This window comes from Mobula hypostoma, chromosome X1 (genome assembly GCF_963921235.1).
Source record: "Mobula hypostoma chromosome X1, sMobHyp1.1, whole genome shotgun sequence".
NCBI classification, from domain to species: domain Eukaryota; kingdom Metazoa; phylum Chordata; class Chondrichthyes; order Myliobatiformes; family Myliobatidae; genus Mobula; species Mobula hypostoma.
In genome coordinates this window covers 11,865,638-11,882,066 of record NC_086128.1, presented here as the reverse complement: position 1 = coordinate 11,882,066, position 16,429 = coordinate 11,865,638, and the positions used below count along the sequence as shown (strand labels likewise).

General features: G+C 41.7%; 1 protein-coding gene across 2 annotated transcripts in view; it reads left to right on the top strand.

Annotated features, from left to right (window-relative positions):
• Nucleotides 1-16,429, top strand: part of cers5 (ceramide synthase 5) — a 132,131-nt gene that overhangs the window by 108,227 nt on the left and 7,475 nt on the right. The window contains exons 9-10 of one of the 2 annotated variants that reach the window (XM_063037016.1): nucleotides 7,450-7,606; nucleotides 11,957-11,971. In XM_063037016.1, the coding sequence (XP_062893086.1) occupies nucleotides 7,450-7,606; nucleotides 11,957-11,971 (172 nt within the window). The remainder of the gene's footprint in view (nucleotides 1-7,449; nucleotides 7,607-11,956; nucleotides 11,972-16,429) is intronic. The other variant, XM_063037017.1, reaches the window with a different exon arrangement.

Below are 16,429 nucleotides of genomic sequence, written 5' to 3'. Positions count from 1 at the left end.
CTCTCTTGTACATTTTCCCAGCCTGCTCAATCTCACCTCATACGGCAAACCACCATCTCTGGATTCTGCCTAGCAAATATTTGCCACACTCCCTTTTTGATAGTTGCAGCCTTTCTTGGGTAATGGGACCAAATCTTCACACTACTGTTTACATAAAAGCATAAACAAACAAAAATAGATTGTGTTATCTGATTTTTAAACTGAATGCTCACATTCCATATTGCCATATCCCTCTACTTCTCTCCTTGGTGCTTAGAGGTCCATTGGTATTTTATATACCCATTAATTGAGTATCTGTGGTTGCCTTGGATCGTAATTTCCTAAGGTGACCAAGATGTAGGAAGAGTTCTGTGACACCCAAATTGGAAAATCTTTGCCATTCTGTTAACTGTTGTAGGGAAATCATTTTGTGCATCTGGCTTTCAAATGGATCCTCGTCCAGCTAGTCTCCCACAGAGCAGCTGATGTGTAAGATCTGACCAAGAAAAGTCAAGTCTGTGTAAGATCTGACCAAGAAAAGCCAAGTCTGTGGTGTGTATAGGTGTTAATGAACTTTTGCCATGTCGTTCTTTCAGTCGTTTGATTGTCTGTCACATGCAAACTGCTGTTATTGGGTTTGATTCAAGGGCAGTCAATGTACCCAGGTGCATTCCTAGATCTCCAGCTCCTCACTCAAGTGGCCATTCCTAGAGTGAATATCAAAGAAATACTCATTAATCGAGTAGAGACCAAGATGGCAGAAATTTTCATTTGTGGCAGGCTTTACAGTGGAGCCCGATCTTGTTCTAAATTCTTTCTTGCACACATTCATTAGATCATACAAACGTTTGTACAAACGCAAGGAGAGTAAAGAGCAAATTTAAGTTAGAATATTGAAGAGCTATTGAACCTTGCAAAATGAGTGGAACTCATTTCCCCATTTTAAGAACATACTTTTGTATATAGCTGGATCATCTCAAAGAATGGATGTGGGTACAAGTTCAAGAGTGTAGTGACCATCAGCCACCACCTGTACATGGATGATATCAATCTGCATGCCAGAAAATGAAAGGGACATTGACACTCTAATCCACCTGACAAGGGTGTATAGTAGAGACATTGGGATGTCATTTGGACTGGAAAAGTGCAGCCGGATGGTAGTGGAAAGAGGCGAACTCATCAACATTGGAGGAGTTGTTACCTGAAGGCCTCATACCAGGTGTAAAAGACAACTACAAATACTTGGGGATCCTGCAGGCACATGGAAGCCATGATGAGGACACAAGGAAGGCTGCAACATCCAGGTACCTCCAAAGAGTGAGACAGGTCCTAAAAAGCCAGCTAAATGGGATGAACAAGATCAGAGCGATCAGATACCCAGCCGCAGTAGTGTGCTGGCCAAGGAACGGACTGGAAGCCACTGACATCAAGACCCGGAAACTACTAACAATACATGGAGGATTCCATCCAAAGTCCAATGTCGAGCGACTGTATATCTGCAGGAATAAAGGAGGATGGGGACTTGGAAGTGTCAAGGCCACAGTCTTGGAAGGTATCCAGGAGTATGTCAGGAAGATGGCCCCTAAGGGTGACCTACTAGATAGCCAGAGGCCATGACAGGTCAAGCCACTGCATGGGATGTACCATCGCCAGATATCAGAGGTGGCTGAAATAAAGTCCTACCAATGGTTGGAAATGGCAGGGCTGAGGGACAGCACAGAGATGCTGATCATGGCTGCACAAGAACAGGCACTGAGCACAAAAACAATAGAAGTGGGGTCTATCACACTAAATAAGACCCAAGATGCAGACTGCAAGGAATCTGCTGTAACCATCCAGCATATAGTAGCAGGGTGCAGGATGCAGGCAGGGACAGCATTCACTGAATGGTACAACCAAGTTGCAGGAATTGTGTACAGTAACATCTGTGCTGAGTATGGATTGGACACTTCCAAGTCCAAATGGGAAACACCTGAGAAGGTGGTGAAAAATGACAGAGCTAAGATCCTGTGGGGCTTCCAAATAGACTGATAAGCAGGTACTGGCCAACCAACCAGACATAGTAATACTGGACAAGGAACAGAATAAAGCAATAGTAATAGATGTGGCAATCCCGAATGACAGTAACATCAGGGAAAAACAATGAGAAACTGGAGAAATCCCAAGGCTTGAAAGAGCAGCTGGAAAGGATGTGGAAGGTTAAAGTCAAAGTAATCCCGGTGGTGATAGGAACACATAGATGTTGTTCCTGGGAATTGTTGGAGCCACTCTCCCAGTTCAGGTGTCACAGCCCTGAGATCTTGATCCAGAAGAGCGCACTACTAAGAACAACAATTATAAAAATTGGAAACTTCTGACCAGTTACAGTGGAAACTGGTGTAAACACTTAATCCCCTCCCCCTACCTTGGAGGATGTAATTACAGTGTGATAGGTTTATGGAGAAAGTTTCCATTATTAATGTTGAGTCCCATATTAATAATGGTAAAGTTCACCTTGAGCGCAGATGTAAGGTTTTTAAAGCTATACCAATAGCAAGTGCTGCAAGAAGCAATATCTTTGACTAACTGCTCAAATTGCTTGACTTTGCCAAAATTCCGAAGTAACCTGGTGTCCTCAAATCTGACTTCTCTATAAAATGGATTGTTGTTATTGTCCTTGGTCTCACAGAAATTGGGTGATTTCTAATCTAAGTATCTGTTTAATGAAAAAGTGCACCAATGGGTTATATTAATTTGACAAGATCAGACTTTTAATTAAAAAAAACAACAAACAAATAAATTGCCTGGAACTGTGAGACTATTCCTGGCTTTTAATTTTGAGGATTGTATTTCACGATTTTTGTATGCTGTCCTTTTTGCAAACTGGTAACAGCTGAGCAATAATTTTCTACCTTTAGCAGTCTGTTGCTGTGTTTCTCACAGTAGTTTAAAATACTACAGAGTCTGTTAAACTGAGGTACAGTGCCTTCCTGTAAAGGAGAGTTAGGAAAATTAATGGGAATCCAGTGAACTTAATGTATTACTGGTTTGCATCCAAATGGAGGCAGGGCAGTACAGCACAGGAACAGGCCCTGCAGCCTATGATATCAGTGCCAAACACAATGACGAATTAAACTAATTTCATCTGCCTGCACGTGATCCACATCCCTCGATTCCCTACCTGTTCATGTGCCTGTCAGTGCCTCTTGAACACCTTTATTGTATCCGTTTCCACCACCACTGACAGAGCATTCCAGGCACCTAACATTCTGTATTTTTTTTAAAAAAACAAATTTGCCCCACACACCTTTTTAAACTTCCCCCTCTTACTTTAAAGCTGTACCCTCTGGTTTCTGACACTTATATCCTGGAAAAAGAGACCCTGAGGGTCTCGGCCCGAAATGTCGACTGTACCTCTTCCTGTAGATGCTGCCTGGCCTGCTGCGTTCACCAGCATTTTTTATGTGTGTTCTCCAACTGTTTCTGTGCCTCTTAGTTTTTGTAAATTTTTCAGGTCTCCCCTTGACCTCTGACACCCCAAAGTAAACAAGCCAGGTCTGTGTATTAGCAGCAATACAGTGCAACTGTTAAGAAACACTGACCTATTTTAGAAAGGTGCTTCTGAAAATTAACTGTGTTATTTGATTCTAGGCTTCATTCAGAATTTAAAGCTTTAAACTGGCATTTCTCCATGCATCTGTCTGTCCATAAAGAATTGGCTTTGGATCATGTGATTTAACAGTTCATTGATATGGGTGTGAAAACTTACTGCCCACTGGTATTATTTTGCATCTCTAAAAACAACTGTAACCTGCTCCAATTTATTCGTGTTAACAAGTCAGAGGGCTGCAAGGAAAGAAGTGACCAAGCAAATGGCATCTAACAATGGCTCCATTATTCCCTGCAATTAGAAGGATGGGTGGGTGAAAGAATGCACGTGTATCTTTAGTTACTTCATTCATCAGTATTTCATATTTCTCTATGTTCCATGGCGATATGGCATGTGATGATGGGAGTCCCAAAGTTCATAAGTTGTAGACGTAATGTAATTATGGTTCTAGTTTATCTGGCTTAGCAACTTGTGTTTAAAACAATCCACAGGTTGAGATTTAATTTTCCAAATATAGGAATTTTGGACTATTTTTGAATATTTGTGTTTTGAATCTGAATCGGGTTTAATATAACCGGTATAATGTCATGAAATTTGTTAACTATACAGCAGCAGTACAATGCAATACAGATGTCCCCCGCTTTTCGAACGTTTGCTTTACGACACCTCGCTGTTATGAAAGACCTACATTAGTTACCTGTTTTTGCTAACAGAAGGTGTTTTCACTGTTACGAAAAAAGGCAGCGCGCGATAAAAGGCAGCGCATGCCCTGAGCAGCCAAGCTCCTCCCATGGAACTGCCTTCTAGCCGGCATTGTTTAAACACGTGCCGGTAAGCATCTGTGCTTTATATTGATTTATTTTGAGCATCTGTTAGCAAGATGAGTTCTAAGGTATCGGAAAAGCATAAAAGAGCTCGTCAGGGTGTTGCACTTAGCATAAAACTAGACATAATTAAGCGTTTCGATCGTGGTGAACGAAGTAAGGACAAAGTGAGTTTGGCTTGTGGAAGTTGATGAAGATGATGTTGAAGAGGTTTTGGCATCCCATGACCAAGAACTGATAGATGAAGAGCTGATGCAATTGGAAGAGGAAAGGATAACAATCAAAACCGAATGCAGTAGCGAACAGACCGAAAGTGAAGTCGTCCAGGAACTGAATGTGAAGCAACTGCGTGAGATTTTCGCTGCAATGATTGCAGAAAAGTACGACTTTAATTTTGAAAGGGTACGTAGGTTTAGGGCGTATTTTCAGGATGGTTTGAGTGCTTACAAAGAACTGTATGATAGAAAAATGCACGAGGCCGTGCAGTCAAGCACACTGTCGTTTTTCAAGCCTTCCACATCAGCCACAGCAGACGACGAACCTCGACCTTCGACATCGAGGCAGGCAGACATAGAAGATGATGACTTGCCTGCCCTGATGGAAACAGACGACAATGAGATGACACCCCAGTGTGTCCCACCACCCCAACCTCCGACGACTCAGTCTAACACACCATCATCAGTGTGCTTGCTGTCTTCCCAATTCTGGTAAGTGATACTACACTGTACATACATTATTTCTACTTTATATAGGCTGTGTATTTTTGTGTTATTTGGTATGATTTGGCAGCTTCATAGCTTAAAGGTTACTGGAGAGAGTGTTTTTGCTGAGAGCGCTTGCGTGAGATTTTCACTGCGCTAGACAGTGCTCCAATGATTGCAGAGAAGTATTTCTACTTTATATAGGGTGTGTATTTATCATATCATTCCTGCTTTTACTATATTTTACTGTTACTTTAGGTTTTGTGTGTTATTTGGCATGACTTGGTAGCTTATTTTTTGGGTCTAGGAACGCTCAAAAATTTTTCCCATATAAATAAATGGTAATTGCTTCTTCACTTTACGACATTCCGGCTTACGAACTGTTTCATAGGAACGCTCTACCTTCGGATAGTGGGCGAAACCTGTACATGATAAATATAGGGGGAAAACTGAATTACATAAATTTTTTTTTATATAGAAAGTAGTGCTGTAGTGTTTATGGGTTCAGTGTCCATCTGGCAGAGGGGAAGAAACTGTTCTTGAATTGCTGAGTGTGTGCCTTCAGGCTCCTGTGCCTCTTCCTGATAATAACAATGAGAAGAGGACATGTCTTGGGTGATGGAGGTCCTTAATTATGGTACCTTCCTAAGGCACTGCTCCTTGAAGATGTCTTTGATACTACAGAGGCTAGTATCCATGATGGAGCTGACTAATTTTCCAAGTTTCTGCAACTTCAATCTTGTGCAGTACCCACCTCCCCCCCCAATACTAAAGGGTGATACAGCCAGTCAGAATGTTCTCCACTGTACGTTTGTAGAAGTTTTCAAGTGGTTTTTAATTGATCAACCAAATCCCCTCAACACAATTTACCCAACCACAGTAACATTCTAATTATCTGGATGGTTTTGGTTTCACTGGGTTGGATGGGAAGTTGTTTTAGGAGTCTGGTGGGATTTTCATCGTAACCTGAACATGCCAATATTTTGGACTATTTTGGGTGAAGCTCTGTGATACCATGATTTTTTCCTAGAAAAGATTTCACTTTCAAAAGTGTACCCCAGAGAGGCTGCATTGCAGACAGCTGAAACCATAGAAACTACAGCACAGAAACAGGCCTTTTGGCCCTTCTTGGCTGTGCCGAACCATTTTCTGCCTAGTCCCACTGACCTGCACACGGACCATATCCCTCCATACACCTCCCACCCATGTATCTGTCCAATTTATTCTTAAATGTTAAAAAAGAACCCGCATTTACCACCTTGTCTGGCAGCTCATTCCATACTCCCACCACTCTCTGTGTGAAGAAGCCCCCCCCTAATGTTCCCTTTAAACTTTTCCCCCCTCACCCTTAACCCATGTCCTCCGGTTTTTTTCTCCCCTTGCCTCAGTGGAAAAAGCCTGCTTGCATTCACTCTATCTATACCCATCATAATTTTATATACCTCTATCAAATCTCCCCTCATTCTTCTACAATCCAGGGAATAAAGTCCTAAGCTATTCAACCTTTCTCTGTAACTGAGTTTCTCAAGTCCCAGCAACATCCTTGTAAACCTTCTCTGCACTCTTTCAACCTTATTTATATCCTTCCTGTAATTTGGTGACCACAACTGAACACAATACTCCAGATTCGGCCTCACCAATGCCTTATACAACCTCATCATAACATTCCAGCTCTTATACTCAATACTTTGATTAATGAAGGCCAATGTACCAAAAGCTCTCTTTACGACCCTATCTACCTGTGACGCCACTTTTAGGGAATTTTGTATCTGTATTCCCAGATCCTTCTGTTCTACTGCACTCCTCAGTGCCTTACCATTTACCTTGTATGTTCTACCTTGGTTTGTCCTTCCAACGTGCAATACCTCACACTTGTCTGCATGAAGTGAACTTTCATGTGAACTTTCTCTGTGCTGCTCCCCAGAACAGTATGACAGGTTCGTAGTGTAACCTGTAATTAGTTTTTCTTCTGATAAGAAGGTAGGAAGCTACGTGGGAAACACAATAACCTCCAACATGTAGTTATGTGAGGTGAACAATTTTCAGTGATATTGTTGGCCAGGACGCTAGCTAAAAACTCTGATGCTTTCCAGGAGGTTTCTTTTTTTTCAATTCGCCAAGGAGAGCAGATGGAGCTTTGCTTTAACCCATCTTTTGAAAGACTGCATTTCTGACAGCATGGCATTCTCTCAATGCTACATGGCCCAGATCTTGGGTGAGCCCATAACCTTCTGACCTGGATGAGGATACAACTAAACAAGAGGGAAAATGTGCAGTATTTAAACATTTTAAAAAAAAATTACACACACACCTTCTCTGGTGGAATATTGAATATTTTGTGTTGTTTCATTTTCAGGATTTTAAATACAACACTTTTTGAAAGTTGGGAGATCATTGGGCCATACCCATCCTGGTGGATCTTCAACATTCTGTTGCTGCTACTACAGGTTCTACACGCTATCTGGTCATATCTTATTATACGTGTTGCATACAAAGCTGTCGTTAAGGGAAAGGTAATTTTAAACCTTTAATAGTAGAGTAAGTTTTTCTGTTCTTTGCTGAGATTTATCAGAAAATGCACAATTCCTGGCCATCAATTGCAGCTTCAACTTTGCTTGACTTGTTAGGGTGAACTTTGGTGAAGCTTAGAAGCAAGATTATATCCATTCCTTGGTTGGTCCTACAGAAAAACTAATGACTATGGGACTGAGACCCCCATATTTCTAATTTGGGGGTGGGAGAGGGAAGTGGAACAAAATCTTAGTTTATTTTAAGGTTTGTAATTCTGAGGGAGTGTGGTGCTATTGGATTTCCCATCTTTCAGATAGTGATATTGTCAGTGCCGTCATGTAGCTGGGAAAGGTCCTACAGCCACAATTAGAAAACTTTTCTCATCCCATGTCCATGCTGACCTTTCTGCGCATATTCTATCATTCTATGCCTTGCTTTATAGTATCAAAGATCTAATTTAATGTCAATACATCCTGAAATGCTTTTTCTTCACAACCATCCACGTAAACAGAGGAGTGCCCCAAAGAATGAACAACAGTCAAATGTTAGAACCCCAAAGTCCCCCCCCAACTCCTCCTCCTCATGCATAAGTGGCGGCGAGCAACAATCCCTCCACCCCCCGCCCATTGGTAAAAAAGAACCATCAGCACCTGCCACTGAGCACTCAAGCGTGAGCAAAGCAACAACAAAAACAGACTTACAGTAGAAACCATAGGAAAAAACTACAGCACAGAAACAGGCCTTTTGGCCCTTCTTGGCTGTACTGAACCATTTTCTGCCTAGTCCCACTGACCTGCACACGGACCATATCCCTCCATACACCTCCCATCCATGTATCTGTCCAATTTATTCTTAAATGTTAAAAAAGAACCCGCATTTACCACCTCGTCTGGCAGCTCATTCCACATTCCCACCACTCTCTGTGTGAAGAAGCCCCCGCTAATGTTCCCTTTAAACTTTTCCCCCCTCACCCTTAACCCATGTCCTCTGGGTTTTTTTCTCTCCCCTTGCCTCAGTGGAAAAAACCTGCTTGCATTCACTCTATCTATACCCATCATAATTTTATATACCTCTATCAAATCTCCCCTCATTCTTCTATGCTCCAGGGAATAAAGTCCTAACCTATTCAACTTTTCTCTGTAACTGAGTTTCTCAAGTCCCGGCAACATCCTTGTAAACCTTCTCTGCATTCTTTCAACCTTATTTATATCCTTCCTGTAATTTGGTGACCAAAACTGAACACAATACTCCAGATTCTGCCTCACCAATGCCTTATACAACCTCATCATAATATTCCAGCTCTTAATACTCAATACTTTGATTAATAAACGCCAATGTACCAAAAGCGCTCTTTACAACCCTATCTACCTGTGACGCCACTTTTAGGGACTCAAAAACTTCGCATTTCACCTGGTATTCGACATACCACAGTCTGTCTGTGTCTCTCTCGAAAGAGGTGTGTCTGTTTTCCCAGCAAGAGGGAGACACAACAAACAACCCACTGGTTTACGATGTTAAAAGTCCACCACGTCACCTTTTTTCCGAGCTCTGTGCCTAAGAAACTGGGCACACAGCCACAGATATTCCGACTCCCCTGACAACACACGGGTCTCCTGCCATGACACCAACCCTCGATCCGCCCATCTCCAGAGCCTCGAGATGCTGGACTTCCAAATCTGAGCCAGACTCTTGGGCTGAGCCCTTGGCATGCTGAACAACCACAGCCAGTTATGAAACCCTGAGAGTGGGCCCCATTCCTGCAAAGAACCGAAGTCTGCGTATAACTCCAGGTCAGGGTCTTTAAGAGAACCCTGAAAGGGAAAAGTAGAGATAGTAAAGATGGAAATAGAGCAGTTTCAGAAGATGCAAGCAAAGGAGTTGCTGTTTAGCACCATCTGTCCAAGTCTCTCTTAAACACAGCAACCATATCTGACTCCACCTCCTGTCATCTGTTTCATTACTCTTTTTGTTCTTATGACAAACATTATTCTTCTATTCTTAGCACCATTTGCAATGTGCCTAATTGTGTTTCATATTATTCCCGAACAAAATTATTAACCATTTAATTTTTTTGATATTTTGTTCTCACCCCTTCAGAATGAGCTTTTCTTCAGTTCTGTTGTCCAATCTTCTTTGTGTCCTTTTCAATTATTTTAAAATGTATTATTATTAATATTGCCTGGATCCCTACTTGTATATCTGTGGTTCATTCCCTATTACTAAATTTGACAGCAAGTGCTCTCTCAGCAGGCTTTTGGTGCAGTTAGGCATGAGGTTTGACCAATTAACCTTGCATTAGCTGGAAAACACTTTTACTTTGGTCTTCCATTTTTTTTTGTATAATACCCACTGTCGATGAGCCCCCCTTAGTGGGGTTGATCTTGTCTTTTAAGCTGTGACACAGTTGCTGCTTTGGGGGCAACCAATGAAGGGCACTAAATGCTCTTGCCAGCCATATTTGCATCCTGTAAATGAATGAAAAGGATTGTCTGTCATTAAAACTGATATAGGGTCAGTTACAGAGGGATTTCCTCTCTATTTCTACCCCCCCCCGCCAAGTCCATTTGAATGCTGAATCCTAACGGCATTCTATGTCCTGCTTTGTTACAGCACGTAATAAAGGCCATGTGGTTGATGTCCCATTAAGTTATACTGGTGAAATTGGGGTCTCCAGGTGCAGGGAGAGAAAGGGGGGGAAAAAAATGAAATTCTTATGACTTGAGAATAGCTGTATGCTGAATGAAAAAGGTGCTCTTAAAAATTGATTGTAACTGTCCTGTAGCTTGACAGTCAGTTCATTTTCCATTGCAACTTCCACCTGCCACCTTTCACCTCTTTTTGTGCATTTTCTGAAGCCATTCATCATGAATTTGATTAAATCTGACCTGCAATGTTGAGACCCAATTAGTTTTCTAATTTTATTTAACCATTACAAACATTGGGTTAGTGATCTAATGCTCTTTGCCTTTTGATACAATCTTGACCTTTAGCAGGAACATAAAATATTTGAAGCTACAGTACTTCATGACTTTTTCAGGGGAGGTGAGCAGGTATCCGGACAGGTCCCAATGGATTTATGTAATTGCTCTGTCTTAAAGGTTCTGCCTTTGTCAAGTGTGCTTCACTGACATTGGTTGTGAGCTATATGAGCATCTGTGTTTATGTATGAACAGGATATGGGGAAGGTAGAGAGTTGTAATCAAAAATATTTAAATAGGTTGATTCCTGATATATTTTGCTTCTGGTGATGTGTACTATTGATCTATTGTCCCATGTACTAAGATGCAGTGAAAAGGTGGGTAGGTGTTCATACAGATCAAATTATTACACAGTGCTAAATCAATAGCAATACAGAGGAAAAGTGTAAAAGCTACCGCAAAGGTCAGATAAACAATAAAGTGCAAAATCATTACAAAGTAGATTGTGAGGCCAAGAGTCATCTTATTGTACAAAAGATCCATTCAAGATTCTGGTATCAAGAAGCTGCCCTTAAGCCTGGTGGTATGTGTTTAGTCTTTTGTATCTTCTGCCTGATGGGAGAGGAAAGAAGGTCTGGGGTGGATGGGTTCTTTGTGATGGCTGCTTTACCGAGGCAGCAAGATGTATAGACAGTCCATAGAGGGGTGGCTGGTTAGTTGCATGTTATGCGACACAATCCTCTTTTGCTGTAATGAGATCCCCAGGGCAGTTGGGCAGGAGGCATTTCTAACCTCGACTTTTACCAAATAACATGCAGCACTCCTGAAGGCCATCAAACACAGAGCACAGAGTACACAATGACTATTAACTGCTGCCACGCACTCACTCTCTGTTCCAACCGGTATCAATTGTCAGTCTGCCAATTAAATGAACCTCTGTGGTATACTGGCCTTCTGTGGGCTCAACTGGCTATTCTTTCCACTTTTCCTTCTCCATTCCAGTCAGAAGAAATGATCAGAAGGGATGGCATTTTTTTAAGCCATTATTTTCCCTGCACTTGTTCACTTGTAATTGAAAATCAAAGGCAGACATAAAGGTTTGGTTTTGAATTTAAACTGATTTGTCACTTTTAATTGCAATATTAAATATTCCAAGTTTTTCCCCCACCTATAGCCACAGTAGGTGTAGACTGATGCCCGTGGTAAATTAACTAGTAAACCATGGACTCTGCTTTCTGATCCTGGGGCCGCAGCTGTACTTGGTGTTGCATTTCTTCTGTGTATCTGTGTACACGTACCTGCTTTAAATGATCCAACTGAGCAAGAATTTATTGACCAGCTTTTCTGTGGTGCAAGATTTGGTTTCATTTTGTTTCTGTCTCTTTTTCCCCTCCCTTGTGTTTTTTATTCTTTCTATCACTATACACCGGGAAGTGGGACCTTTTGCTTGTAAGTGTTGCAACTGTTGGAGATAGTAGTCCAACACTCTGCCTGATTATTTCACTGCATGCAATCCTCCCCCTGCTTTTGCATGGTTGTGTAATTCCATTGAACTGCAGTCCCTTTCTGCTCTGCATGATGCGACCTGAAGTAACAGCATGCCACCACCTGTAAGCGCAAGGGTTGCAACTAACGCCAGTAATTAACGTTGCACTGCTTTCCCAGTTACCAGGAATGAAATCGTACAGATATCCCAGGTCATTTTGTTTTTACGAACCATTCAATTTCTCCTTGTACGGCTTCAGTATACTGCAAATATGGGCACAAGCAACTTTCTCAGCCACTTTTTAAAAAAAAAAGAATAATTCTGCTGCTTTATGAATGATCGGGTTCATTAGTGCTTCCACTGCTTGATGCTCCGCTCACACTGGATGGCAAAGGTTCTGCTTCAATCCTTGCTGTTAAGTGATCTCCGGTGAGAATAAAGGCTCCGAGAGCTGTTATATTTCAAGTTCTCGAGGTGCTCAGTTCGAAGGGCTGTGTTGAGGGCACTATTACATGGTGGTTGTGTTGCTTGCTGGAAAAGCAGAAGCTGAACTCATGACCTTGGGCACAATCATCCACTCAACTGAGTCGACTAATAAATACTGCCTACCAGAGCAGCTCTCCTGACACTCCCCAGGCCCATCTACAGACAGGTGGAGATGAAACACTCCCTACGTGCCTGGGCAAGTGTGACCCCAACACTTGGGAAGGCCAACGCCTTCTGGGATGGAGCAATCCACTTGATTGGCACCCCATCCACCATCCCAAAGTTCTTCAGTAATGTTTCAAGTTGGTGACCTCTCAGTTTAGTTATCTTTGTGAAAGGCCATCAATGCAAAACATGAGCTCAGTTTCTCTTTGTTGACACTGCCTGGCCTTTAGAGGATCTCAAGGTATTACAGTGTTTTCCATTGAGATTAATTACTCAATCCTCCACAACCTAGGAACAAATCAGTTAGTGAAAACTTTAAGCATGTAGTGTCCTTCATTCAGTTGTCAAATGAACATCTTTACTACATAAAGGGGTGTGGTGGCAAGGCAAAGTTTGGAACATAAAAGGCAATGAAACCATGGTAAGCAAAGCAGCTAAATGTCGTCCTCTTGCTGTGTCATTTAGTTTAAAATGTCAGTCTGGAGACCTAATAAAATGTCAAGGCAAATGACTGGTTAATGTCTAAGTGAAACCTTGCTACATATGTATTTAAATCCACATTTCCCTTTTGTGTTTAATCCTCCCTCTGTTTATTTAATCTGTTGAATTTTTAAAAAAAAAACACCCATCTTCCCCCACCCCCTGCCAATTAATCTGTTTTGAGGACAGAAAACCGTTGAAACCCTGACACTTCCAAAGTGATGTAGGGTTTCATTTAAAGCAATACACTCAAACTGCTGGAGGAACTCGGCATTTATGGAGGGAAATTAACAGCTGACATTTTGGCCAAGGCCCTTCATCAGGATTGAGGATGCAGTTTCCAGCATCTGCAGTTTCTCGTGCCAGGGTTTTGTTTGCCTTTGTTTTGGTATCTGAGTTCATTCGCATATAAATACACCTTATCTTGTATCTGTTAACATTCGCTAACAAATGTAACTGGCTGCTTTTTGGATTTTAAAAAATATTTTATCTTGACTGCAAGTACTAACATGCCAGTGTAAATATTACTGGGAAAGAGATGGAAGGAAAGTAGCCTTGTATGGCAATTTGCCGCCTTTGACAGGATTTGCTCCCCTGCCCACCTCACTGTCCCCTGCTGCTTGGACTGCCAGAAACAAACACTGACAATAAGAGGGAGGTGGTGATTCTTTCTCTGTTCACTATTAAGTAGGGCCTGGATTCTTTTATGCTCCTCACCCTACTGGTATAAGACCCCAAGAACTTGTCATGCTAGCTTGGAAAATTGGTCCATTCCCTTCTCCCTTCAAGGTTGATCTGCATTCGACTTTTTAAATGAATCTTCCTGTAATGAATACAACTCCTTGTCTTCTCAAAAGAAGACAAGGAGTGGGCCAAAGGGCCTGTATTGTCCCCTAGGTTTTCTAGAAACAAGCTTCTGAAAGACAAATTGTTTCCTAGCTGTTGTCTAATGGGGCTGATAAATTACTCTCTTGTGCATCAGTTTTATCTCTTGCCCCTAAATAACTTCGTGCTTGGCATCTGCATTTTACAAACTTACACTGGTCCAAAACCAGATGATAGATGTGCAAGCCTTTTAACTGTAGTCAAAGTAACATTCCCTTTTCAGAAGTTCTATGACATAATTTAAATCCACAGGTTTTTAGACTTTTGTGCAGACTGTCTACATTTAACCCAAGGTATTGAATATTTTTTGTATATTGGGAGTAGCCCTTTCACAGTTACAAGACAGCATTCAAAAATTGGCATGCTGTTTAGGCAAATTCTCTACTCGTGTTTTTTTTGTTTTCCCCCACCCCTGAGGAGTTGGGAATTCTGGCATTTCCATGAAGGATTCATTCCTTATAAGTTAGAAGCGTGTGCTTTATGTTAGCCATCTTTTGGTGAGTTTTACTGTTGCTTAATACCAGCAAACCAGAAGCATGTGCTCTGGGAGACAGGCCAACCAAGGGTGAGTTACAGATGTCACTAGGGAGGAGCCTGTTCCACACATGTCCAATGCGGTTGAAAGCAGGCACAGTAGCAGCCTCCTGCTTGTGGCCTGTTCCAGAGTGCCACCTGCTGAATTATTTGGGAAGTACATGATGAGAAGCACACGCTGTGCGTTTCTGCCTTGTGCTGTAGGCCAGCAGTGAATGAGGCTTCTGGGTTGCCACTTATTTGGCCGCCTTGTGCTTTAAAAGCCAACCAGAAGATGACATGGCCTCAATCACTCAGAAGCTGCTGGTGACTAAATCAATTTATTTATCTATTTATTTATTTATTTATTAAAAAGTGGAATTATTTGTGTTTTGTAGAACAGGCTTTTGTCTTCAACTGATTTATTCATTCATGGAATTTTGATGGGTGTTGTTAGTGCAGCAGGAAGCCATTTGGCCCATCTGATTCTTGTGTAATCTTGTGTAAGAGCAAAACCTAGTCAATGCCATTCTCATTGCTCTGTTCATTCAGAGTCCTAAAACTTTATTTAAAAATATTGACCCATTTCCTTTCTGAAAGTGGTTAGATTAGTTTCCATTAACTTTTTGGGCAGTGTTTATTTTTATTATCAGGAAGTTATGCAGTGAAAGAACCTGAAACAATAACTCTGTTTCTCTCTCCACAGATGCTGCCTGATCTACTGTTTCCAGCAGCTTGTTTTTGTATTGGATTTCCAGCATCTGCAGTGTTTACTATTGATTGCATATGGTTGTGAATTAAACATAGCTGCTTGTTGCATGGAAATGTGTTTTGGCCCCTTCAGCTCTTTTAGCTGATTGCTTAAAAGAACTTATTGTTGTTGATCCTTCCACCAATGGAAACAGTTCCTTTCACTATCTAGAGCAGGGGTTCCCAACCTGGGGTCCACAAACCCCTCAGTTAATGGTAGGGGGTTCATGGCATTTAAAAGTTGGGAAACCCCTGAGCTAGATCCTCTTTTGAACACTCTTATTAACTTGCCTCTCAACCATGGAGAACAACTCCAGCTTCTCCAACCTAAAACTCCCTCATTCTTTCTAAAGTGAGATGAAAAACTGGACACAGTACTCAGCTATAGCCTAATCCATCTTTCCTAGGGGCTTGACACAAAATCCTGCTCTACAGTTATAAAGCTTTGAATCCTGTGTTTGTGTTTTTTTTTTTGTTTAAGCTCTTTCTCAAACCATCCCAATTTCAAAAGATGTATTGCATTTCAAATTGTCCAATTCGCAGTAATTGCTGAGCTAAGGAGCTTTCCGTTGGGAAAGGTAAATGTAGCCACTCTGATTGCTCCAAGGGTTCTAGCAGCTGTGGTTCAAGGTTTCAAACACAAGTATAAGTACAAGCAAACCTTCCACTGGTGAATATCCCGAGAATGAATGAAAAAGAGAATGCCGTGCCCTCTGCTCTTGCTTCTGTGAACTGATTGTGAGGGCACGGTTTGCTTCAGTTTGCGACTAGCTTGCCTTTGTAGGAAGAAGGGTTAGAAGGAAAATGAGGCTAAAACAGAACAGAAATGGCTGTTGGAGACTGAGATCTCAATGTCAGGGGTAATTTCCATTTGCTGATCCAGTGTGTGGCCTCCGATACCCTCAGCATACTGCAGGGAGAAAACTGTTCAAGCATCCTTCAAAGGGTTCATGGGACTTTTTTTGCAACTCTTAACAACTGGGTTGGGCATCACACTCGGAGAGGGTGGATGATGAATCTGGGTTAATATTTCTTTTGAATTGTCAGTGAGTCATGCAAGATGCAAACAGGCCATTCAGCCCACCAAGTCTGCACTGACCATTAGGGCACCTATTGTCATCATCCTATTTTTCCCTCTCCTC